The sequence below is a fragment of the Cottoperca gobio genome, chromosome 23 (genome assembly GCF_900634415.1).
Source record: "Cottoperca gobio chromosome 23, fCotGob3.1, whole genome shotgun sequence".
NCBI classification, from domain to species: Eukaryota; Metazoa; Chordata; class Actinopteri; order Perciformes; family Bovichtidae; genus Cottoperca; species Cottoperca gobio.
This window is the reverse complement of record NC_041377.1, coordinates 11,976,518-12,000,619: the sequence shown is the minus strand read 5'-3', so window position 1 is coordinate 12,000,619 and position 24,102 is coordinate 11,976,518. Positions and strand designations below refer to the sequence as shown.

Sequence of the window (24,102 nt, the reverse complement as noted above, 5' to 3'; positions counted from 1 at the left end):
TGAGTTACAGAAAAACAGGACATCCTATCAGATTTTAGTCATTCTGGAAACCTCAGTTATGCTAACTAGAGGACGATTGGTTTAGTCTGCAGAGGTAGAGGATTGAGGTCTATTCAGTAAAAAAAACATGAACGCAATTAACCGCAGTCTTTATTATTCACAGATGGTCACATAGTCTGATGGTACAAATCACAATCAATGTTGAAAGCAAGTCCAGAGCTTTTTATTATCAAATGAAGCACATCGCATCTGGTCTGTCAAAACAGATGAAATGTAGCAAATATCAAACAGTTCCATTGTCACGCAACAGTCTTTTGTTGTGCCACTCATGACAACACATTGAAGTTAAACATGTGAGAGCACCCGGTTAATCTTTTACATTATTTTATTCCACTCTTGTAAAAGGCATGTAACGAGCTACGTTACCGACGTGTTGGTTGGTTTCTTTGGTTGAAATATCTCAACAACTATCAAATAGATTGCCAAACATGCGTTACAGACATTCATGGTTCACATGTGATGTATCCTAAGAACTTTGGAGATCCCAGGTCTAACGCCACCTTCGATACTTTGGTTCATGACCAAAACAAACACTAATAACATTCCCATCAGCCTCAGATAAACTGTCTACTATTTTTTTTACTAATAGCAAATGTTAGCATGCTAAGACTAAACTGAGGGGTTATCACCGTAATATACCTGCTAAACATTAGAATGTTAGCATAGCATTGTCACCGAAAGCATGTTAGCATCCTGAAATTAGCATTAAACTTAAAGCACCGCTGTGCCCAAACACAGCCTTAAGAGCTGCTACCGTTGTTGTAGACTCTGAGTCCAGTATCCTTTAATAATGTGTTCTTGTTTTATGAGTAGGCTATATATTGTGTTGAAATGACAAAGAGCCATTTTAAACTAATGACCTGGATGTGTTGCAAACTGCTTCTGTAACTGTATTCAGTAGGCTACATCTATAACAAACAAACCAACCAATTCCACACACAGTGTTTTTAAATGTTAAGCAGGATCAGGTTTGGCGCCTACAGACATTCAAAACTTTTGCTAAGTTATGTGTTCTATTGCTAATGTAGTATCGTTCACTCCTTCGCTGGGCTCAGAACCAGAACTCAGAGATGAAAACATGGATCATGACAACATTGCGATGGGAAATAACCCCTGACTTGACATAGTTCATAGCCACCTCCAACGCAAGGTCCCTGGGGCCAATGATGGGTTTCACCTGACGAACCACACCTGAAGGATGACACAGATTGGGATAAGTGAGTGACATGTAGTATTGGGAGATTTATAAGTGCAACATCTGTATAGAATGTCTAATAAACGATTTTGTAAAGGATTGGTTCCAAGTGACACTTACCCATAATCATGCCCTGCTGGGAGCGCTTCTCCACGTCAAAAGAGAACTCATCATCTGCAGCCAGGATGTCAAAGAAAACATTGGTACCACCGGGCAGAGCAGGGTTAGCCGCCGTAGTTGTCCACAGGAAAACTATTTCTGTAGGAAGAAACCAAAAAGTGCATTTGGTCCTTCAAATCAGATATTTATGATATGATTAAACAATTGTTCTGTTGGTTAAAACAACTAATTGAATCGTATGCGCTGTGGCAGGTTGACGGGGGGGAAAGTTGTATTTCAAAGAGGATGCAACTAATCAAAATGCCAAAAATGGGGTTAAAGACAGTGGGAAACAAGCACACTCCACTGGGACTAGGGTTAAATCATATGTTACAGACTTCTACAACATATTCAGGCATGTAGAAACTGAATTTTAAATGCAACTGGTGAACAAGGCCATCAAGACTGCTGTACTTCCACCTTGCCTTACCCTCTGGTTGACTGAAGTCTCTGAAGGTTGGCAGAGAGAGGGAGGTGTGGGTGATGAGGTGCACAGGGTTGAGACTGCAGCTGACGTTGTTGGGTTGGCAGGCCTTAATACATCGCACATTGACTGAAGCTTCACTTCTGGAAGTAAAAAGGACAAACGTGGTGATAGTAAGGTTGCCTGATGGAGGGATTGAAGGAAATTAGATTTATCAATGTGGAATGGAACACAACCTGAAGGGAAAGTGTGAATTCCTCACAATTTCAACCTATACAATATGCAACAGTATTCAGAAGAAAAAACTTTGACCAAAGCTCCACAGTTGAGTTGAGCAAGAAGAACCTGGCAACACCTGAATAGTCCCATAGACCGCCATGGTTAACCATGGAACGGGTGCCTTAAAAAGAGGCCAAACCCTGATTCCACAACCTAAAAATCATGTTTGTGCACTTTCAAATGTGACCTCAAGAACAGCAAAGGGAGCAGAGCTATGTAATTGGCAGCAAGCAGGTGAGTCCAAGTTGTTCGCTAAGCATGAGGCCAAACCCAGAGATGATTGTGTGGTATTCCACAGCAGGGAAATGCTTCAAAGGAAAAACGGGATGATAGAAAACCAGGCTCGGGTATGTAAGAATCTGATGCGATCAATGACATCATAGTCTTGTGGTAGACTAAGGCAAAAGAACACAATTTTGACAGAATGAGCATTAATGCATTAACGATTATATAGTGTCTCTAAAAAAATACAAATACTATCATAATAAAATACAGCATTTTAATATTATTTTTTTTGTATGAAATAATTATCTTGGCATTTTTGGAAAGTAGTTGGGTGGTTATATGATCCTAAGATTTAAGAGAATGATTAAATCATATATTTCATATCAGCTCTATATGCATTAAACCCCAAAAACCACCAAGAGGAAAGTAGAACAGTGGAAAATGTGTATGGCTGCATTTATCCAGCTGACCAACACAGCTACTGCCCTTTTGGTATCATTTACAGCAAATCAACTGATAACCACCCAATACCAACACTAAAAGCACTATCCATCATTTGAGCTGTAATGCTGCTCCACCACTAATTGAGCCCCCATGCTGGCGAAGCCCCAGATGCCCATAAATAAGTGCCACGCTTATTTTTCTTGCTCTCCGCTGAGGCGAGGCCTGTTTGATCCTATGGTGAGGCCACTTGGAACAGATCATAGGAAAAATTGCTTTCAACATTAGAAATGACCACAGCGGAGGAAGCACGAGAGTATTGGCAGAAACTATTGCCGGTGTGTGTGTTTGTGCTTGAATATTAAAGAGTGAAAAGCCATTTTTATCTGTCACTTTTTAATTCCAAACACATAGAAAGTACACATAAAGGGAAGCTGCCGCGCAGACATGAGGTAGAGTGAGCTGCCATTAATGTAAATTAATACACATGAACCATCCTGTCATAGTGTTGTAGAGATCCTAACAGCTAATGAGCGCCATCTAGTGGTACAATGTCCTAATATTCATATACTGCTACATCATTTGCTAAAATAAATAACAATAAAAGGCATTGAGTGTTTTAAAATGGCAAAAATGCATCTGCAAGACCACATTACATATACAAATGTAATTCAATGAGCAATTTTGACTTCTTGCTTTGATAACCAATCATTCACTGTAAAATTCATAATGTTACACCATGTTAAATAGTTTTTTAGAGTGAAATACACTTGTTAACTTTCTTACTGAGAGTTACATGAGCAGATCAATACCACTCATGTCTAAATATGACAGCAGCCTGTTAGCTTAGTTTATGCTAAGCTTAGCATAAAGACTAGCTAGCTTGGCTCTGCTCGAAGGTGATACAATCAGCCTACCAGAGACTCTACTGTATAACTTGTTGGGGTTATGTGTTGGACTATGTCTTGGCGAGGCGCAGTGACTTTCCCGAGCATCTGCTGTAGCATCATTTTAGTTCTGGGTTATGGAGTGTTTTTCCACTGAACAACATTTATATTAGCTCCTTATTAACCGTATCAAAGGGTAGATGGAAAATTGGAGCTGTGACTCCTTTTTTAAAAGGAAAGGATGGATGGAAATGCACCATTATAATATATGCGTGGTTGGTAGAAAATTGAGATGGACTCAAACCACTCCAAACTATTCCTTTAAATTTCACAGACTTCTAATATGGAAATGTTCTTAAGGGCCGGATCAGCTGCTCGTTTGTGACAAACACGGCAATCTTGGCCATATACAGATGTGCCTTCCCTGTAGCGAATAAGCCTCATCTCCACAGTCAAAAAGAAGTCCCGCGACTGGGATAAGGTACGACCCAGTGAGATCTCTCCTCCATGAGCATGCTGCTGCACAACAAAGTATCCCTCCTCGTCTCCGGAGATTATGTTGAGCAGCATTTTGTCTCCCAGCACAGAATTAGAGGGTCCCATCCGGAAAACATCAGCGGGGACGGGAGAGTTGGTAGGGAAGCTGATGTTGTAGAAGGAGATTCTCAGCGGGAGCAAGAAACACGACGCAGGATCCTGCGTGAACTCGCAAGTTACTCGCTCGCAACGGCTGAAAGGAAAAAATGAAATACTCATTTGATGGAGAGCAGAAACGGCTGCATACATGGGTAGAAAAGGACGGAGAGGGAGCAATACACAGAAGCTGGAGAGGGAGAAAGGAGTTTGTGACCGGCAAATGACAACAGCAGGCCAAAACCGAACAAGTCTGCATCACAGGAAATGAGTGAAATAAGAAAAAGGATGAAAAATGAGAAGGACGGAGTCTTGATACTAAACTACAGAGGAGTATGAGGCATCACGCTCAGCTGGGCACAATCAACCATTCATTTCAACAGCTCGTCAGAACCAAGTAGCCATCAGCTCTTACCCCGGTGAGACTTGCCGGAAGTTTTGAGGACATGGGAAGGACAGACAGCGGAATCCTCCCTGGACGTTGAAGCAGCTTTCAGTCACAGAACAGGTATGGATCCCCGCTGCACATTCATCAATGTCTGAAAACACACAAAGCTTAAACATTTAGTCTATGAGATTTAGACATATTCAGTTATTGTGTACCAAAGGTTTGTCCACTGACCTTGACACGTGCGTCCATTGTATGCGAGTGTGTAGCCTGTGGGTGGGCAGGTACAGTAAAAACTTCCTGGAGCGTTGGAGCAGCGGAAAGAACACACATGACCTCCAATAGGCAGAGCACACTCATCAATATCTGAGAGCAGGAGACAGTAAAAACTAATTAGTGACACTTTATGTGACATGTGTTGTGGCGTGTTGGTTTTTGTACTTCACTAAGCACCATGAGGTCCAACAGTACCTTCACATGTTATCCCATCGATGTCACTCAGCTGGTAACCACGGCGACAGTAGCACTGGTATGAGCCATAGACATTCGCACACTCCTGGCTGCAAGGGTTGGCTTCACACTCATTGACATCTGTCAGCATACAGGCACAGAAAAAAACCTCAAAATGTGTCATCTATGCATTCATGCACACAAATTGGGTTCTAACATATAGCTGAGACATTATATTTCCACAATGAAAGTCTTAATGAATTACTGAAGATATTTTACCTTCACAGTTTCGGCCGCCTTGGGACAGTTTGAAGCCAGTGGTGCAGCTGCACTGGTAAGACCCCTCTGTGTTCTCACACTTGTGGGCGCAGAGTTGCATGGGATAATGCCTGCACTCATTGACGTCTAAAGAACACATGACACTATGAATCTGAGCGTTAGAAGCCTCTTTCACACACATTTGCTGGTAAATTACTGGGATAACCTTATAGGCAAGCACCGCTGGTGATTTAACTAACACACATTCACTACATTCAGGAATGTTTCCGTCTTGCGCCTTTTCACACATGCCATGACACTGCCGGAATAGATGAGGCAAAGCACAGTTAAGCAGATGCGGTGATGAAACAGAAGATCATGGGGCAAGGCCGGATGTACGTGTACACGGCTGAAGAGAGCAGCAAGGTTTTTTCGTGATCTCCTTGAATCATAAAGACGCATTTTTTACTCTAGGATTCAAATACTTCACCAGCAGAGTCTTGTGATTGGTTTGCTCGCTACACGTTAAAGCGTCTTTGGTAAGATGGACGTTAACGTGCTTATCCCTGCAATGTTACTGCTTGTATTCACAACACAGCTGTACCGCTACTTTGAAATGTTACTAGGTCTTGAGGTGGGAAATGCTTGAGGCCCTGCTCCAATTCACACATGACCCAATGCAGGAAATGATCCTGAACATTTCAGGGATGGACTGCATGTGTGAAAGGAACTAGAATAGAACAGAGATCCTCTTGTCTTGTGTTAATTTATGCACATAATATTACATTATTTCATAGCTGCTCTGCACACGATATTATAGTTGAAGCAAAAACATAGTGATGAATTTGCACTGCACCTTCACACAGTTTGGTGATACTGTCGAAGATGAAGCCAGTTCTGCATTCACAGCGGTACGTGCCAACTAGGTTGATACAACCATGGCCGCCACAGACATTCCCTGCACGACACTCATCCACATCTGTAACATGAAGGGGAGAAATTACAAAAGTGATGATTTCTTGCAACAACAAAAACAAACCCACATTGCAAACAGGAAATCATTTATTGTGACAGGATCTACCTTCACAACGCGTGCCGTCCTCAATGAGATGATAGCCTCGTCCACAGTTGACTGTATTCCTGCGACAAGAGTAGGAGCCCGCTGTGTTGATACAAGTCTGGCTGGGCAGGCATGGACTGGTATGGAGCACACACTCGTTCACATCTAATGAGAAAACACATTAAGCCAGCCAGCTCACCTTTGACCTGGGGAATGTTTGTACCTCGAGCGACACTAAACTGACCGATACAGCTGCCGATGGCGTCCTGAATGAAACCGTCTGAGCACCTCTCCTTTGGGTAGCAGCGGAACGAGCCTGCTGTGTTGGTGCACAGAAAGTCTGGTCCACAGTTATGGGACCCCAAAGTACACTCATCTATGTCTGGAACAGGCAAGGAGGAAACATGATTCACATAATATCCTTAACTTCTTGGTATCAAGGAATTGAAAGATTGTTTTTGGCTTGTTACCTTGGCAATTGTTATCGTCTTTGAGTTCGTACCCGGTGCCACAGCTGGATTCCCTCTGACAGCGAAAGGAACCCTCTGTATTAATGCAAACTTGGCCTGAGACGCAGTTGTGACTGCCAGTCAAACACTCGTTAGAATCTGAGGAGAGACATCCACTCAAAAATAAGAAAAACAGACTATATACTATATTAAAGCATTTTCAGTAGGTTGTGCAGTCTATGCTAGCACTTTGGTAAGGCTCTGTCACACAGTGCCATATGGCAGAAACGTATGCTGGTGAACATGCTCAAAAAACGTTTCACGGCCTCAGCGTTCAACAACGTGCACCAGCGTATTGCCGATATTCCGTATACGCCGGCATACGTTTCCACCATACGGCGAAGGAATACGCTAGGAATGCGCTATGCATCTGTTGGGCATTCGTCGAATACGTTGGCCATTTGCTTTGTATAAGTACGTGATACACTATCAATAGGCTCTGTCCAAGTTCATATACGTTATATATGCTAATTTTCATATGCGCCAGTGCCATACGGAACTGTGTGACATCGTGAGCATGTTAGCATGCTAACATGCTAACATGCTCACGATGGAAGCGTATCTATACTTTTCTATGTTCCCTCGGTCAACATCCTCCTAATAAACATTAAGGATACATTTCAAAGGGTGTTATGTTTACAGCAATGCTTTTTACTTGAGGTCAAATGTTCAATATTTGTCTCCTTGGGTCAATAAATCACCCACCTACAGCAGACAGTTTTCTTTACTTTAGACATTTATCTCCACAGTGGCAGAATTGATTCTAATCTTTCGCTCATGCTTAGCAAGTACAATGGTTACCATGTTAACCATCTTACTTTAGCATGCTAACATTTGCTAAGTAGCACAGCGACTAATGGGAATGTCATTAATCTTGCAGGTATTTCATCCTAAACCAAAATATTTAAAGAATTTAATTAGACCAACTGGTGGCACTAGATGAGGGGGATCACCAAGTGATTACAATTATTTCGTAAGGGTGATTATGAACCTCTGTAAAGAATTTCAAGACAATCCATCGAATAGTTTCAGGCAATATTATATATAACTGGCACACTCACATCTCCATTCCTGGAGCCATGCTGTTTAGAATCACTCATTTAACAAGTAGGTAATAACAGCCATGCTTTTATTAACATTACTTACCCTCACAATGCACTCCATCCCTTTGCAATTGATAACCACCCAGGCATGCACATGTTCCATTACCTACACACAACTGGGAGCAACTGGAGTCTGAAAACAGGAGAGAGACACATAAAGAAGTACCGTGTACAGTGTGTGTCCTACATGGAATCATGTCACTGACTGACGGAAGACAACATCGCCAAGAGGCTCCCGCTCAAGCCTCTTACAGTTCTTATTAGAACAGAAGAGTTCACATTCAGAAATGAAGGTGCCAAACCTCTACAGCTGTCCGCTCTCTCTGGAGGCTTGGTGGTAACGCTGGCCACAGGCTTCTCTGTCACTGGTGCTATGGAAGAAAATCATTAAAAAAAAAAAAGTCCCCAAATAACTCAAGTGCACAGCAGGGCGAAGCACTTCAGCACCTTGTCACACAGTACATCTCCACAAATCTCTGTGACCTTTCCGTTGGTATGCTCTCATCTCTTCGTCTCTCTACATCAGAAAGACACTGATTGGCTTTTCTTCTTTTTGCAGTTCTGTCTTTCCCACAAGTTTGTGTTTTTTACTTGAAGCCAGCTCGGCGACAAAAGCTACAAGCCACAACACCACTTGGCCCCGAGTCACCATTTGGCAAGGTGTCTACAGATTAGCCCAGTGAATACCTCTGTCACCCGGTCTGTCCGCCTCTCTGGCAGCGATCTGCTCCACAGCTGCCACTTCAAGGCAATTTATGCAGGTTATTAAAAAACAGGGCTGCTGTCTCTGCTCCTAGTAACGCTGCCTGTTTGGATGTGACGCACTCCTTTTGACTGGCTTTTAGCCCAAAACTAATCTCAGAGAGTATCATGGTTTTGCTCCCAGCGCTAATAAAATCATGGTTTCCACTTTCTAATAAGCTACTCTTTGTAAAGGGCTTGTAAGTTGTAAGTTGTGACTTGTAGCTTTTGAATTATCAGCCACTAAAAGGTGAACTTCAGCTGTTTTTACACATCACAGCCTGTTTACAGGTCTTGATGAGTACTACTACACATATGAAAACGTTGTATAATGCCTTTTGGGGCTCAAGAGGGAGATGTGTGAAATCGGGTAAATTGCCTCAAATGATGACACATAAGTCAACATTTCTTGAGGTTGAAGAATACAAGTTTTAAAATTAAAAACATTAGGGGGTGTGCCCGGTACTAGCCATTTTACTGTAACATAGATGTTATTTTACAACCGCCGGCAGCCCACACGGTCAGAGGTTGCGTTGCATTGTGGGTATTTGCAGGCCCTAGGTTTTTACAAGGAATAGGAGTGGAATAAATGATTTAATAAATCTTGTTGCTGCATCAATTTTGATCGTTTAAAAAAAATACAATGCTAAACTGGCTAAATTGCCGGAGTAGTCTTTTTAATAAGATCATATTTTCTTTACCAGGTTGTGAAAAATCCCTTTGGCTATTTATCTTTTCTATTTAGTAATAGTGCAGTTATAAATGTTGGTAATCCACGGGTTCCCCAATTCCTAAATAGCCACCAAGTCTGCAGTTGTAAGTGTTAATAAGAAGTTAATAATTACATTTTTATTCAGATGGTCGAAGTCAACAGGAGTTTTAACAACCTAGCTGTAAGTCATTTGGCACCTAATGTGTGCAGATGGATGAGTATACTGATTGTTTGAGTGTCAGACTGCCAGCATAGCCATTCCTTCATGATAAGACAGAGTGGAGCTAATCAAGTCACAAACGACTGAAAGAACACGATTGTTTACCGCGAGCATTCGTGTTGGTTTCCTCCGTTGTGTTTATGCCACAGCAGGTTTTAGCCGTGTACGCACACTGTCTCTCCAGCATCAAACCCTGGAGCTCGCAGCTCGAACCTTTGCTGTCTATCATCAAGCCGAGCACACAGCAGTCACAACACATCTGAACAGACAGAGTTGGAGAAACATGAAGAAAGGCAGTTCACAAATAAGGAATCTTATCTCAAATGTGATATTGTCAGGATAACAATTCCCACTACGTATTGATTTATGAAGCGTATTCTCTGTGTGTGTGTGTAAGAACAAGGATATGTGTAAAGGTTGAAGATATTGACATAAGGAAGTAGGACAACTTTAGAGATTTTGGTTTCCCAGGGTTCTCCCATGAAGACGGGCAGCTCACAGGCCCCTTGCTCTTTGGCCATCTTGACGCCTTTGTCACAGAGTCCGTCTCCTACTGCTGCTGCACAGCACTGCTCCTGAGTGATCCTGCAAATGAACAGCAGAAATGCACTTCATCCAGACAAATCACACTCTTTGCTCTGTTCATAAAAAGAGCTGAATAAGGAGCATGTGATGAAATACTTGCCATTTACATTAGATACGTCGTTTCACTGACAAGTGGATTTATGATGTAATATGTTGCATATTCACTTGCAACAATAACTTCTCCATAAACAAACGTCTCCCTCTCCCTGCCTTTCTCTGTAAATGTTCCCACCACTGACCTCCATGTGTTGACCAGGTGTTCCTTTATTTCATCAATCACCACCTCCATGTACTTACTGTCCAAAAGGGCCCTTTAGTGTTAGAAATGCTCCAGGGGGGCCACTTAACGCCTGTACTTATGTAGTTACTATGTGGCAATCCTCCTCTGTAGCAGGATGGATGGTTGAGGGCTGTGGAGATGATTTGGGGGCTTGCAACCCTGGGGGTATCTGCTGCTTTTAAACATACCGTTGCAAACGCTGGTTTAGCATATAAAGGATAAACACATTTTCCCTCATTTGAAGATTTTCTGCATCCAATGTCATGAACTGCTGTACACAAAGATTGTTTTAAATAGATAAAGACAACACACTTAATGCATTCACTTTGAGCTGACCCTTCCTTGGTCCCTGCCTGGTTCCCCCTACCCTCTCCTTTGAGAAACCAGGTGTTGCTTTACCTGCAGGTGTGGGAGAACGTGATGAGGGGGAGGATTGTACAGTCTTGTCCTGCCAGGGCCCGATCCCTTCCATCCTGACAGCACTCTTGTACAGTAGGAGGCTGAATCTCTAAGGATTAGAAATACACAGCAGAGGCATGATTGAGAAAAAATAAAAGCATGGCTGCCCCTGAGTGCCAGTAACTGAGTCACATTTAATTAAAATGGGCTCAGATAGACAGACTACATGGAAAATAAACTAAGCTTGAATATCTACAGCACTTCGTGTATATTACCCTCAAAAAGTGTATAATAAGTTACACAACACCACTCACAAAGTCTCAAAATGTATTAAAATTCTGCATCTCCATGCCAAACTTTTCGGTGTTCTTACCTTGTCCATGCAGAACTCCGTATAAAGACAACAACAGTATTGTCCACTGTGCCATCGGACTCTAATGTTTCCTTCACTGATCGTCTAAATGTCACGGTTATATTAAATGAGCGGGATGATCGGCGGGTGAAGGGCAGCAGTGGACGGTGTGTGTGTGCGCGTGTGTCTCCGTCAACAAGGAGAACCTCCGAGTCAGAGCAGCAGGAGAGGCGACGCAGCTCTCGCCCTGTGGGGTTTGAGATTATAGGGCGGTGAGGGCGGGGTGGATGGACCTGTGTTTGACTGTCAGAGCTACTGAAATATTCATACACGGCCTTTAATTGGATTTATTTGATGGGACAATGTGCAAACACTAAGCGAGTCCAAATTAAATGTTGCCTGGGTAGAAGATAAAGGGTACTTTTAAGAACAGTTGGTTAACACAGGTAAAAGAAGAAGATCATGCCAATAAAGTGTCCAACATTTCTTTTGTGGTCTTTTTTCCCCTCATTTTTATAAAGGTTATGTTTTGGGCTCGGTTTGTCTGTTTTTCAAAAGGATTACAGAAAATACTACTTACCCGGTTTTAATGAAACGTGGTGGAAGGGTGCAGCACGGGCCAATAAAGAACCCATTAACTTTTGGAGTGGATCCAAATGCACGTGAACGCCCCCTCAAATCAGAACAACAACCTGGGAAACATATCAACGTGTTATTTAAACACAGTAACAGATCTTATTTGTAGCACCCATGGTGTTTCCACATGAAGACTTGAAGCTCATGAACACACCGAAATCGGAAGAACGACCCGGGAGGAGGGACTATCCGAGGAACACGTGAACGCAGCATAAACCTTACTCTCCGAGTGCCGTGGTTTAAATGCGTTGACTATTTTAACTTTGTTTTAACATTTTCTTTCCCCGTTTTTCTCTTCTGTTAATCAGCTCGTAGCCCCTCAAAGTATTCTTGCGACCACTTGTAGGGGTTCAGACCACAGTTTGACAACCACTCAGTTATGTCAGGGTGCAGCGTCTTACATCTAAACAGAATTAAATAAAAAAACAGGATAAAGATGACAATAGTGGGAGCAAAGCACAAGTAAGATTTACATGAAACCCTGTTTATTACAAATATTGTAAATGCAGGTATTTTTATGCTCAACATTGTTCATTGAGAGTGAAAGTTCATTTACAGGTCCTGTGTATTCGCAATAAATAATAAAAGTGAGGCTGTTGGACAAAATGATCTAAATTGATGTTGACGTTTTGACTCATTCTTTTCACTTTAAGTGAGCTGACGACCATACAGGAAGTTAACTGAAGCTTCTTTAAAATAAATAAGCTGAAGCAATAAGGCTTCGGCTTAATTTTGTGTACAAATAATAATGGTGAAGGGCAAACACAATTAGGAGAAAATACTGTGATATGTCATAACAATAAAGTCCGTAGAATTGTTCTCCTCATAAAAATCAACAAGGCTGCTGAGTGATAAAACATTGTTGGGATAAGAGGCCTCAAACTAGCAACACAGAGATGAAACCACAATAGTGGCAATTCATGTTTGTTCTCAAACAACTAAGCACCACAATTTACAGTGGCCCTACATGTTGCATACATAGCAATACAAATAAAATAAAAATATTATTACAAGAAAACAGAATTAGTTTAGGAGCCAGTCTACTAAAAACAAACAGAGACATTACTATTTATATTAAGACATATTGCATGCATTACTAATCCAAAATCTTTTTTTTCTTTATTTGATGAGAACTTACACATGATCCTATGAACAAAGAATATCTTTTGTGTGCTTTTCAGTGTTGTCTTTCCAGAAAATAATGGTCTACGTCACAGTAAAATTGTAACCTCGGTCCAGCCACGACACAAAAAGGATTGTTTGCTCCCTTTATATAGTGCAGCTACTGCATGACTGCTACTACATTCAGTAAAGCAGTACTTATTTCCTATTGCAAATATAACCTTTTTTCAAATAAATTGTCTGATTGCAGCAAATGTCGGTCCCCACTGGGGCCACTTCTGTGGAAGACTAAAATCATCCATCTTTTCTACAGTCTTTGTGGTAATGCATCCATCACTCCTCCTCTTTGGCTGTGTCTGCAGGAGCTGAGCTCTTCTCCTGGGTTTCAGGAGGATCAACAGTCGTGTCTGGAGGGATCTCCTCTTTTGAAGAGCTGGGAGCTATTTCGTCTTTTGTTTCACTGTCGACAGCTGGAGAGCTTTCCACCTCCATCGCAGGAGTCTCCTCGTCCTGCTTTGCATCCTCGCAGGGAGGCACGTCTCCCTCCGCGGCTGCTGGCTTTGCATCAGTCACCTTTTCAGTCATTTCAATTACCTTTTCCTCCGTTTCAGACTTTTCTTCCTTTTCTTCCTCAGCCGGGGCTGTCGGTTCATCTAGAGGAGGCACTTCCTCCTCCACAGGAGGCACTTCCTCCTCCACCACAGGAGGCACTTCCTCCTCCACAGGAGGCAAATCCTCCTCCACCACAGGAGGCAAATCCTCCTCCACCACAGGAGGCAAATCCTCCTCCACCACAGGAGGCAAATCCTCCTCCACCACAGGAGGCACTTCCTCCTCCACCACAGGAGGCACTTCCTCCTCCACAGGAGGCACTTCCTCCTCCACAGGAGGGATTCCTTCTCCTGCAGGACTTTGTGGTTTATCGTCTTCAATGGGAGCCATGCCTTCCTCCATCATCTCTTCCTCTTCCTCTATCTCGTCCTCCAAAGGAGGGATCATCTGCTCTTCCCTCCCTCCGGGGAAGACTCTATCTGGGTAGACTAGTTTCAACTGCTCCTCAAAGTAATCCTCCAAGTATAAGCCTGCACTGCCCAGTTCTGAGGTCGCCTGTAAAGCCAGTGCACAGAAATAGAACCAACAATGAAAGAGTATGTACTTTGAAACTCAACTTAAAGTTCAAGAAAGCACCTGCAAATGATTGTTAAGTGGTATACAGGGTTAGGGCAGAAAATGTGTTATGTCACAGGGTAATTCACATTCTGGCATCAGACATGACTATCATACAATAATTTTGCAGACAACTGGTTCATTTCCCAAAAGAGATATTTCATATAAAAGGTGATGTTTACCTTGTAGTACTTTGCACAGTTGAAAAATATGAGCCGGACGTCTGCGACAAACCCATGCGGACCGTTATAACATTCACCTTCCCGCATCTTCGACTCCAGTTTCTTTTTGACTATTGACAAATCCATCGGGGTCTTGATCAGCTCCTTGTATCGTCTTGTCTCCTACATTAGAAGAACAAAGTTAAAAACCTCATACAGCTATATGAAAATCAGATTTTCAGTTTTTATACTAAAACACAAATCACTTTATGGTGTCTCTCCCAAATGGGGTAAAGTAACCTACTGATGGAGTAGCGGACTGCTGGAAGTCAGTGCTGAAGTCATTGCAGAACAGACGTAGTAGCAGCCTCTCACACCTCTGCATAAATATATATAAATATATATATATATTTAAAAAAAAGGGAAAAATTAGATAAGACATTTAACTGATCATATAGAGGTTTGATTAGACAGTGAGAAGAATACAAACAGAAGGACCAGGCTGAAGTAATGAATATCATGCACATAATAGCAGCTGAGGGAGCACACCCTTCTTTCAAGAGGTGGGAATATGTCGGAGACGGGGTGGTCCTTGCTGTTACAGGCGTACTCCATCTCAGGGGAGGCGAGGTCTCGGCAGAGCGAACAGAACCACTCCCCACTGTGGAGACATCAGGACAGAAGAAGCTGTGAGGGTAGATGCATGGGTTGGCCAACTACAGCTAAATATGATCAGATGTGTAACATCCTGCATTCAGGGCAGTCAGCACAGAACAGCCAAAGTTAGTCATTGAAAAGACCCGGAGAGAACAGATCATCACAATCCCCATCATCAGCGTGATTTTTAAAAATTGAAAGTAAGACTAATTTGACAACCAAAGAAAAGCTGTCAAATGAGTGCATACTGTATACTGTGCATATTATTATTATTATTATTATTATAGGAGACATTTCTGGCCCATTATAACCTGGTGGAGCACTGTTTGAGTTTGACTTCCGGAAATGCAAGAATTGCAGTAAAACATCATCAAAAGTCTCATAAACTTTTGTTTTTGTTAATATTAATATTCATTAATTGTTTACCATGCCCTCACTCAGTAACAAAACTTTAATAACACAAACTAATATTGCAATAACATAATATTTAAAAACTAATCATCATACTCTCATAAAACATTTAAATAAATAAATAAATATAAATATAAATATAAATATAAATATATATATATATTAGGGCTGTCAAGCGATAAAAAAAAAAAATCTAATTACATGCTTTGTGATTAATTAATCTCGATTAATCGCGAGAAATCTAAACATTAAACTTCTTCTTTTTCAAAACACTTCTCAGATTAGACAAGGCAATACAGCCAATAGTTATGCTTTCAAGTTCAGCGTCAAAACGTTAAAGACAAAGTAAGAGTGAACTTTCCATCGCCACAATACTCTCTACAATCAATGTTGACAGAATTACCTAATATAAATACACTGAAATATTTCATGTTAGAACGCTTTAAATGACAGAAAGCATTAAAGATGCTGCGGTGCCAACAATTGTTACAGTAGTTATGGCGATTTACTCAAAGATAAAATGTATTCATGTGTCCAGCAGCATTTCGATCATCATTTAATTGTGGAACCAAAGCATTTAGAGACAATCTGTCTCTCACCTAGGGGACTCATTCAGCGCGGGAATGTGGCAGGCCAGATGAAAGACTTTGGGACATTTGTCGCAACAGAGCAGCTCCCCTCCGTTCTGACAGACGGCGCACCAGTCCTCATTAGGATCTTCGTCCGGCTCCGCTCTCTTCTCAGACTCTGGCTGTGCTGCGGGCTGCGGATGCTGCTCTTTCCCAGACTCAGGGACCGGGACTGGGACAGACACCTTTAGCTGCTGCAGAGGGATCGACTGACCGCCGGTGCTGCTGTCTGGCAGGCTGGACTGCACCTGTGGGAGAAGAAATGTGGGATGTGTGCAGTAAGATACTATGACTCTGAGAAAAGTGAGCATCACCTGCGTGCTACTAAGACATTCTGGACCAGGGTTATTATCGTAAACTAAAACGAGAATAAGCCGTGTAAAATATTGTTGTAAACTGAAAATAAATTAAAAAGGATAACCTTTAAGAGAAACTAAACTGAAACAATGTTGCCTGGTTAAAAACAAATTAAAGTACATTTTATTTCTGTTTTGTTTAGCTAGAATATATCACGAGAAAAGGAGACAGCATGAACTTCCATCAACTCTGAAACTCAATTAACTTGACATTCCAGGAGATGGCACTATGCTGCAATGGCTTCACAATGAATCCCCATTGTTTGTATAATGCAGAATAGTCTTGTAGAATTATTACTATTAAAATAAACAAGCTATTTAGCAAAGGTGTATTAATAACCAGCTGGGGTTGGGAAGACGTTGTTCCAGTTTATTCCCAAATCAAAAGATTTAAATATTATGCCATTCCTACACAGTTCTCCAACTAGATTTCTTTATATGTTCTGTATGAGACAGCCTGACCCTCACAACAAACAAAAACTACTGTAAAACTAAATATATATATATAGACTAAACTTTTATGAAAAACAAAAAATAGACAAATTAAACTAAACTGAAATTGTAAACTCAAAAATAAAATATAATAAAAAAACAACAAAATTCTAAACTATCATAACCATGTTCTGGACTTATGAAACCGGAGTGATTCTCTTACAAATCGAACTTCATCTTCATCCTCAGGTTCGTCTTTGATGACGATGACGGGCCCCGGGGATGACCTTCTCCGTCGCTTGGCTGAGGGGGCAGACGGCGGCTCTGAAGTCTGCCTCCAGGAAGTCGTCCTTCAACAAAGAGATTGCCAGAGGGAGAAGGGAAAATTATGACCATGATATAGTAAAAAAACAACAAAAAAAAGACACACTGGCCTTGCTCACATGAATTTGTTTGCCAGAAATTGTTTCAAACTGTGTCCTCTGAATCACTTGAATGTCACTAGTTAAATATTAGCAAGCTTTATGAAAACAGAAATAAGTGTCAGAAGGACACAAGATGTTTTTATTAAGAAAGATATACGAGGGAGCCAATAATATTGAAGGCTAGGACAAGATTACAGACAATTACTGTCAAAACATGACACAATTTAAAGTAATGTCAGCATTGTGTGAAGGTTTTAAATGAAATATCAAAAGCAGTAAGCAACTCTTCCCATGTGTCTATCTACTTCATATAACAAGCACAGATTCAAAACAACATAAAGATTTGAAAGAACAAAAAGATTAGCCGTAGTTTGTGCCAGAGACAGAGAAAATAAAATATATATTTAAACACTCAATCATAAAAATTAACTATGACAGGAGGGGAGGAGCTTTTCTTACCCCGTGCTTCTGTCTGAAGAAGAAGGTTTGGCCATCGGGGAGTTCTGCCTCGCTTGAACTTTAGAAAAGACCGAAAGAAAACTTTAGATGTTTAGAAGTCATGATGGAAATCTAATTTTCACACAGGATACGATCTTTAGGGCTGTTGCTACATCAGATGTATGATAATGACCTGCTATGTGGTTAAAGGTGCTTATTTTTTCTGAAGTTGCTGAAGCTTGACTTTGAGCGAAGCTGGGTTTGGGAATAGAGATGGTGATGGAGGGGGCAGATGCACCAGCGTCATTCCTCTTTAGGTAGGTGGACTCCGTGAGGCCCCGCTTTGGGAAACAAAACAGGGTGTAATCACTGCTTTAGAAAAGTTGCACAAAACAAACCGCACTTTCCATCTCTCTGGAATCGTGTGACAGTGGAGACCTCGTAGGTCCCTCTCCATTCTCCTCTCCTACCAACCTGATGTAGAGACATATGTGCAGCTGCTCCAGTAGGCAGAGGCTGTGGGTAGCGGGACGTCCCCTGCATCACATCCATGGGTTTAGGAGGGAAACTGGAGCCATGGATCAAATCTCTCAGAGACTATATGGAGAACAAAATTGAAGTTGAAAGAATAATTTAGATAAAAAAAAAGCAGGTTTAGAGTCAACTGTAAGTCAGTTTGTCTGATTGAAGCCACATTTGGTGTTACAAATGCTGGAAAGACATTTTACACATTTTACTAACCATGAGAAATGTGGTCATTTCTCAAGAGTAAAATAATCTTGATAATAAATTTATCAAGAAGCTGAAAGGAGAAAATATTATATAGTAGATAAACCCGCTTGAGTCACGCCTCTTTTCGAGGTAGAAGATGAAACTTTCTTTAAAGTCGTAACAATATTCAATGACACCTCATGTGATTGGGCTGAAGACAACAACAGTGGTGGGTACGTGATGCTTACAGTCTCCCGGGTACTTCCCATATGACAAGCCTAAGCCATGTTTGGCATTTAAAACATGCAGTACACTCCTCACACGGATACACTCTGATCTTTCAATCTGCACTAACTAACCTGAGCAGGTGGGAATCCTGTGTTGTGAAGCATGGATGATGTGGGGCTTCTGGGGTTAGGGTGGGAGCTCCCATATCTGCGTCCCTGATGTCCCTGCTGCCCCTGCTGTCCCTGCTGTTGCTGCTGTCCCAAGTTGGGGGGGCCTTGGGAGGGGGAGGACCCTCCGTGGATGGGTCTGGTTGGGGGTGGAGGACCGGGGGGTCCTGGGAGCCTGACATTTTGGTACCAAGACCAGTGGTTAGGAGGGGGCTGTCTCTGGGGCTGCTGGGTAAGCTTGTCCACCTTGGACAGAGGAATAACAGATGTCTATCAATGAAATAGATGAAAAATGCAAAGCATGGTTAACAGCAGTGGGCAGAAATTATAAAGAAAGATTAAAAAATGTTGACAAGAACAATGTCTTTGGTACAAAAACTACTGACTGTGAATGAATATCCTACCTGCATCTGAAGCTGAGCCAGCGTGCTCTGTCGCTGCTGAGCCGAGGCTGAGAGCGCTCCAGTGGGGGGCTCTGGTCTGGGACCGGCCTGGAGGTTGGTGATGGGCGGCCGGCTGCCAGGGCCCCTTTCTACAACCAGAGAACCTGGAGGAAATAAGAAAACAATCAAAAATGTAATCATGAATTGAATTAAAAGAGTACTAAACTATTGTCAGACTAAAATAGATGTAGCAGAACCAGAGATATTTATTTTTTCTTAATTCAACCCATTCTTCTTAATCAAAACCTGGTGCCTACATTACCCACAATGCAATTAAATTGGTGATCATTTGTTCAGAGATTTGCGTGTGTTATGCTAGTAGTGGCTAATATAGACTTGTGCTGCCAGCGCTAAGCAGCGATGAGGTGCCTGACTCTGACTCAAGTGACATCACAGAGCAATTTATCAAACAAATGCATAACTGGAATGAAAATTTGATAAAAACAAAAAACTCTCATAAACTAAATGTTTCTGTTACTGTCGCCTCACATTCTCCTTCAGAGGAAAAATAAGTGCATACACGTGGTAAAACAAAAAAGGAGATATTGGAGAGAAGAAAACATGTAAAGTGAGTGAAAACATAAGATTAAGAAAACTGTTATTTAGTCCGGAAGAGATTAATACACTTGTTTACTAGATTCAAGAGCACACTGACATATGAAGATACATTATTTTGCTTGTCTTGAATCATTTAAGATTATCACAAATTTAGCATTTTTTCTTACTTCTATAAACAGTGAGTGGCAATGACAAAAGTATAAGCTAAATTAAAAAGTAATTAATTAAATGCTAGGTGTTGTTTGCAGGTAGTCCTTCAGAGGATGGGTTTTGAAGACGCTCTACAGAGTGGGAATCATGTTATTGTAGAATTGGTTAGTTTCTAAGTAAGTGTAAGTCTTACCAAGGTCTACATTTGTGGCCCAGAAACCAGAGCGACACTGAAAGCGAACAGAACTCTGGGGGACGATTGAGGGATTACAGCTTGCTCTCATCAGGTAATGGATCTGAAAAAGGATCTAGAAGACAAAGAGACAGGGACATTTCAAAAGGAGTCACCAAGGTTATAAACATATTGTAAGATTTTGTCTATTTATTTACTATTTCTACAGCAACAGAAAGTACAACACTGTAACAATGACAGCGTAAAGTGATTCAGATTGCTGTCTGACGTTAAAGTCACTCACCAGTCTCTTGCAGTACAGCAGGGCTGTTCCACTTTGGCTGGCTGTAGCCCATTTGGTAAAGTTGATGACATGATCGAGGTGCCTGCTCAGGGAGTGGACGTCTTCTTGCTGCTTTTTTAAACCCAGCTCGTGGTCCTTAGTCAGAGCCTAGGAGGAAATGCATGAATTGTCAGAAAGAATTCATTTAAATGTCATAATTGCTTTTTGAAAAGTCAATAAACGATGCAGATTAAACATACCTCGAGCTGGTTAACTAGAATCTTTCCCTTCCGGTTAATCTCCATAATCAAGCTACAGATGGACTTCTTTATTTCATTTGTGACAGCCTTCCGGTTTTCTTCCACTTGCTGGAGTCTGAAAGTGAATTTTAATACCGTGCATCACAATCATCAGTTTCAATACGCAGATGATCACGAATGCAATTGAATTCGCTAAAACCTGAATTAGAAAATGTATACACAGTATACTCTTAGTATTACATGGGTACCAATTTGTCAAAATTATAATGCATATATATAATATTTATATATATATAATATTTATATATATAAAATATATATATATATATATATAAAAAATATATATATATATATATATATATATATATAAAATATATATATATATATATAATTTATATATATATATATATATATATAATATATATATATATTATATATATATATATATATATATATATATAATTTATATATATATATATATATATATATATATATATATATATATATATATATATATATATATATATATATATATATATAAATGATATATAATATTATATATAAATATATATCAGTGTTTCCCCCTACCATTGTAGGGCCCCCCCAACAGAGTCTCGCGCCGCCCTTGAAATTCAAGGTGTTTTAAAAAATATATATATTCACAACTCACTTTTCACATTGAACAGGTGCTCTTTTATTAAATAAACTAAACACTTATGTTATTTATTTAATTTATGTGCACGTTTCAGTGTTTACTTTGCGCATTCACATTTTCTTCTCCGCTCTGTTTTACGAAGGGCGGGGCTTCGCTCGAGACACCCACACACACACACACACACACGTGCGTACACACCTACAGTCAGAGACAGGGTGGAGGAAAGGAGAGGAAGGAACTAAATAGAATCCGCTACGCTATTATCAAGTTCAAGCTGTAGAGGAGAATTTTACCCAGTGCTGATACAGCCGGACACGTCCTCGATGGCCTTTCTTTTCTCTTGCAACTGCTGCGTCATGTTCTCCAAATACTGCTTGTGGTTCCTGTACGCATCCTCCAAAAACTGGTAGCTGGACACAAAGAATATGTGCATTAATGACTGAAAGCTCCAATGGTCCAATTTAATTGAGTCTATCAGCAATGACGCTTTAAATCATATGACTGACTGATATAACTTTTCCTCAGAAGGACCTCAAACATTGCAGCTGTTATCATCAAACATCAGAGAAACATTATTTGCTTAAAATCAGCAGCAGGTTTGATAAATTATCATCAACACTGTAACAAGCTGCATCACATTTGTCAGTTGTAAAGGATCAATATTTATGGAAGATAAATAGAACAATACAATATTTTTTATTTTAGGGGGAAAAAGAAATCAGCCTACTTGTGATCCTTGTGCTTAAGCAGCTGACAATCCCGACAGGTAAGTCGGTCACACGTCTCACAGAACAGCTTCAGTGGCTCCTGCTTGTGGACGTCACAAAACACAGGCTTCTGTGTGGAGACACCTAATGCTTCTGGGATACACACGTGGAGAATAGAGAAATGTAAACTTAGCTTGTGTCACCTAAAGATCAGCTTTTAAATATCAATAACATCATTATTATGACATCTTGCTTATACAGTTTGTCTACACTCATCTAATTGTTTTCCTGCCGTGAACAACACACTATACCTGGAGACATCTCCTCCTTCTGGCGTATGGTGTGATCCCTGGTGAACTTGACCCTTTGGTGCGCCTCAATACATGTCACACACAGAAACTCCACACACTCCACGCAGTAACCTGTTGCTTCTGTGTTGTCATCGCAGCTCATACACACCTATCAAAGACAAACATTAAAGAACAAACTATAAAATCACCACTGTAGTTTTGGGAGAGTGATGTCGTACAAACAAACCACGGAGACAACACTGAGGATAGAAAGTGAGGACCAACCTGGCTGGTTTTCTCCACGGTGCTGCTCGGCACCTCAGCAGAATCCTTAACAAAGAAATTATCCAACATGTCCATCTCCCAGCATTCCTGTCTGCATACTGGACATCGAATGGCACCCACTGTTGGAGAGACCAGATCCACTATTGAAGGTGTCAGCTCACAACTACTAACACATTGAGCTGGGTGACATGTGACTAGAAAACCCCTAGGATTTTAATATGATATAAACAGAGATGGGTGATAAGCAGCAATAGAATCGACTTGGTAATTTGAGACAAGGGTGTTAGTTTGTAGTTACATAATACATAATCATTTTGCTGGTCTCAAAGGCTGCATCAGAGTGTATCTGTTTGTTTCAGCTGAGTAACATGAACAGGAATGCACATGACTGCCTGATGTGTGAATATATATTCTTACAGAAAAACAATTAATCACCAAACTATTGCCATATCATATCAATGTTGAAACGATCTTGAGATGTTGTACTGTCAAGCCACACTTGTGTTGCACATTCCATAAAATTGACACTAATCTTATTGTTAACATTTCAATAACTTACATTTCTGCTGGCTAGCTCAACCTCCGTCAGTTCTAGTTTGATATAAAGAGCTTTTCTGCAACAGTTACATCAATCACAACTCTTATCAGAGTTGCTATAAGACACACAGTTCTCACATGATTTGTTGTCGACATGAACTTGCGAGTCACGCCTCGGGTCAGCACTCCTGAAGGGGGCAGGGAGACACCTCTTGCAGAAAGAGTGAAGACACGGCAGAAGTTTGGGCTCTCTGTTGTGGAAGCTCAACTTGCAGATTGGACAGGTGTCCATGAGCCCGAAGGTGCCTTGCTGTTTCAGCCTTTCTTCCTCGGCTGGCAAACTTTCTGCCTCGTTTTCCACGATAATGACAAAGTCGTCGTTGTCAACATTTTCGGCGCTTTCATCCATTGTTTCCCCTGCTGCTACCCGATTCTGTCCTTTCAACCGGTATCAATACAGCGTTGCGATTGGAAACAAAGGATAGCCTATACTTTTACTGACTCAACAAGCCATATAGGGAATATAAATACTAATAGTATACATTACAATATAAAAGGCAGAGTCATTTCATCCTGCACAATTTGTTTTTTTGATTTTAACTATACGATATCAGTTGAAGTGCAACTGTTAATGATTTCCGTTTAAGAAGCTAAATTAGCTACGTAGCCTATATTGTATTGCACATTTGGCAGAGACAATAAACAAGTACGTCCCCAGTTTAGAGCGTTTCTTATTCAAACAGGCGAAAGACAACAGCGCACAGTTAGTTATGAATTAAAATGACTCTACATACATAGTATTTTGAAGCTCATTTGTCCATTGGAAAAGCGACCATCTGTGCATTCTTTGCTCAAAACACAT

General features: G+C 40.9%; 2 protein-coding genes across 6 annotated transcripts; both read right to left on the bottom strand.

The window, feature by feature from the left end:
• Positions 1–207: 207 nt before the first annotated feature.
• Positions 208–12,182, bottom strand: LOC115028229 (fibulin-1-like). Of its 2 annotated transcripts, XM_029461830.1 has the most exons (18): positions 12,151–12,182; positions 11,941–12,052; positions 11,009–11,117; positions 10,194–10,329; positions 9,850–10,003; positions 8,374–8,442; positions 8,115–8,204; positions 6,930–7,067; positions 6,704–6,841; positions 6,481–6,624; positions 6,256–6,378; positions 5,421–5,546; positions 5,163–5,282; positions 4,926–5,057; positions 4,719–4,842; positions 1,845–1,981; positions 1,376–1,513; positions 208–1,251 (listed from the first exon to the last, which is right to left on the bottom strand). In XM_029461830.1, the coding sequence occupies exons 2-18, from the start codon at positions 11,993–11,995 to the stop codon at positions 1,112–1,114; spliced, it is 2,073 nt and encodes a 690-aa protein (XP_029317690.1). In that variant the 5' UTR covers positions 11,996–12,052; positions 12,151–12,182; the 3' UTR covers positions 208–1,111. The 2 variants fall into 2 exon arrangements, with proteins under 2 accessions (XP_029317690.1, XP_029317689.1); XM_029461829.1 differs by lacking the exons at positions 11,941–12,052; positions 12,151–12,182 and adding an exon at positions 11,382–11,548.
• A 277-nt stretch (positions 12,183–12,459) lies between these two features.
• On the bottom strand, positions 12,460–24,098 carry trim24 (tripartite motif containing 24). Of its 4 annotated transcripts, XM_029461825.1 has the most exons (20): positions 24,035–24,098; positions 23,379–23,678; positions 22,704–22,822; positions 22,440–22,587; positions 22,149–22,281; positions 21,715–21,831; positions 20,767–20,881; positions 20,528–20,674; positions 20,245–20,359; positions 19,305–19,447; positions 18,865–19,170; positions 18,269–18,391; positions 17,988–18,135; positions 17,816–17,873; positions 17,155–17,281; positions 16,114–16,391; positions 14,996–15,107; positions 14,751–14,825; positions 14,468–14,629; positions 12,460–14,234 (listed from the first exon to the last, which is right to left on the bottom strand). In XM_029461825.1, the coding sequence occupies exons 2-20, from the start codon at positions 23,647–23,649 to the stop codon at positions 13,452–13,454; spliced, it is 3,480 nt and encodes a 1,159-aa protein (XP_029317685.1). In that variant the 5' UTR covers positions 23,650–23,678; positions 24,035–24,098; the 3' UTR covers positions 12,460–13,451. The 4 variants fall into 4 exon arrangements, with proteins under 4 accessions (XP_029317685.1, XP_029317686.1, XP_029317687.1 ...); XM_029461826.1 differs by lacking the exon at positions 24,035–24,098 and having other exon boundaries at positions 12,460–14,225; positions 23,379–23,683; XM_029461827.1 differs by lacking the exon at positions 24,035–24,098 and having other exon boundaries at positions 18,865–19,146; positions 23,379–23,683.
• Positions 24,099–24,102: the final 4 nt, after the last annotated feature.